We start from the raw sequence: 1,620 nt of genomic DNA on the forward strand, positions 1-1,620 counted from the left end.
ATGTTTCTATAATCTAACAAAATTATATAGAATAATATATTATGATTTAGATACTATTACATTTGATTTAGTATATATCAAGATTTACATTTTAACAAATATGGTGTTAGGAATTTAGGAAAGTTTTCTATATTAATAAAAAAAATTATACCAATACTTTTTCCAAAAAATAACAATAACCCATTATTTTCTCCGAAGATAATAATCTATTTATATTTTCTAAAATAAAAAATAAAATAAAAAAAAATATTAATAAAAAAAAGGAAAACAAAAATTGCCCTATATATATAATCATCAATCTCATTAGTTAAGCATACTTGACCAAACTTTCTTACTTCTCATTCTCTCAACAGTAATGGATTGGTCAAGAGGCCCAACCGTCGGCCGTGGTTCATCCGCCGCCGTATCCGCCGCCTTCTCCAAGTTTTCCGGTGAAGTTTTCGCCGTCAAATCAACAGAATTCTCTTCCTCCGATTCACTCCAACAAGAACAGAGTATTCTCAGCGTATTAACTCATCCCAGAATTGTCACCTACATTGGTCACAACACCACAATGGAAAATCACAAACTTCTCTACAATCTATTAATCGAGTTTCTTCCCGGCGGCACTTTGATCGATGAAATTCGCCGGCAAAACGTCAGTTTGAAAGAACCATTGATGGGTTATTACACACGCCATATTTTGGAAGGATTGGATCATATTCATTCGATTGGGATTGCACATTGTGATATTAAAGGACAGAACATTCTCGTTGGAGAAAAGGGTGCGAAAATCGCTGATTTTGGTTGCGCCAAATGGGTTCATTCGCCGGATAAGATTAAAACCATAGCCGGCACTCCAATGTTCATGTCCCCTGAAACTGCCCGTGGTGAAGAACAGAGCTTTCCGGCTGATATATGGGCGTTAGGTTGCACGATTATTGAAATTGCCACCGGAAAATCGCCGTGGTCTGGTATCTCCGATGACCCAGCTTGTATTCTTTACCGAATTGCGTTTTCCGATGAGTCTCCGACAATCCCTGATTTTCTTTCCGGTAAAGCTAAGGATTTTCTGTTCAAGTGTTTGAGTAGAGACCCAAAAGAGAGATGGACGTCAAAGGAGTTATTGAAACATCCATTTGTAAATCAAGAATCAAACTTTCATGAAGAGAGAAATAAAGAAATCAACTTCTGTTCTCCGACGAGTATAATTGATTTAAACCTCTGGAATTCAGTAGAAGAAGTTTCAGAAGTTCCATCTCCATGTAGTAAATCTGAAACATGTTCTCCGGTGGGTAGGAATAGGATCCGGCAGTTGACGTCATATTCCGGTGAACCAAATTGGACAGATGAAGAGAATTGGATGACAGTTAGGGTTGGTTAGTGCCGGAGATTTGAAGACGGCGCCGGAGATGACAGATGATATATATATAATAGATAGATAGATCTAGAGATTGTTTCTAAGTTAGATCTTGCAGAGAAAATATCAATTTTGAGAATGTGTTAGATCCATTAGTAATCATCTTATGTGAAAAATAAAAGATATATTAATTAATTCTATTTAGAAATATTGTATTTTTATGACACATGTGACAATATATTGAAATCAGATCATCATTTAAGATAAGTGTAAATAATGTG

General features: G+C 35.6%; 1 protein-coding gene across 1 annotated transcript; it reads left to right on the forward strand.

The window, feature by feature from the left end:
- The first annotated feature begins 353 nt into the window (after nucleotides 1-353).
- LOC124909565 (mitogen-activated protein kinase kinase kinase 18-like) lies at nucleotides 354-1,363 on the forward strand. Its single transcript, XM_047450235.1, has one exon. It carries the CDS (start codon nucleotides 356-358, stop codon nucleotides 1,361-1,363), a length of 1,008 nt encoding a protein of 335 aa, XP_047306191.1. The 5' UTR covers nucleotides 354-355.
- The last annotated feature ends 257 nt before the right edge of the window (nucleotides 1,364-1,620 follow it).

This window comes from Impatiens glandulifera, chromosome 7 (assembly GCF_907164915.1).
Source record: "Impatiens glandulifera chromosome 7, dImpGla2.1, whole genome shotgun sequence".
NCBI lineage: Eukaryota > Viridiplantae > Streptophyta > Magnoliopsida > Ericales > Balsaminaceae > Impatiens > Impatiens glandulifera.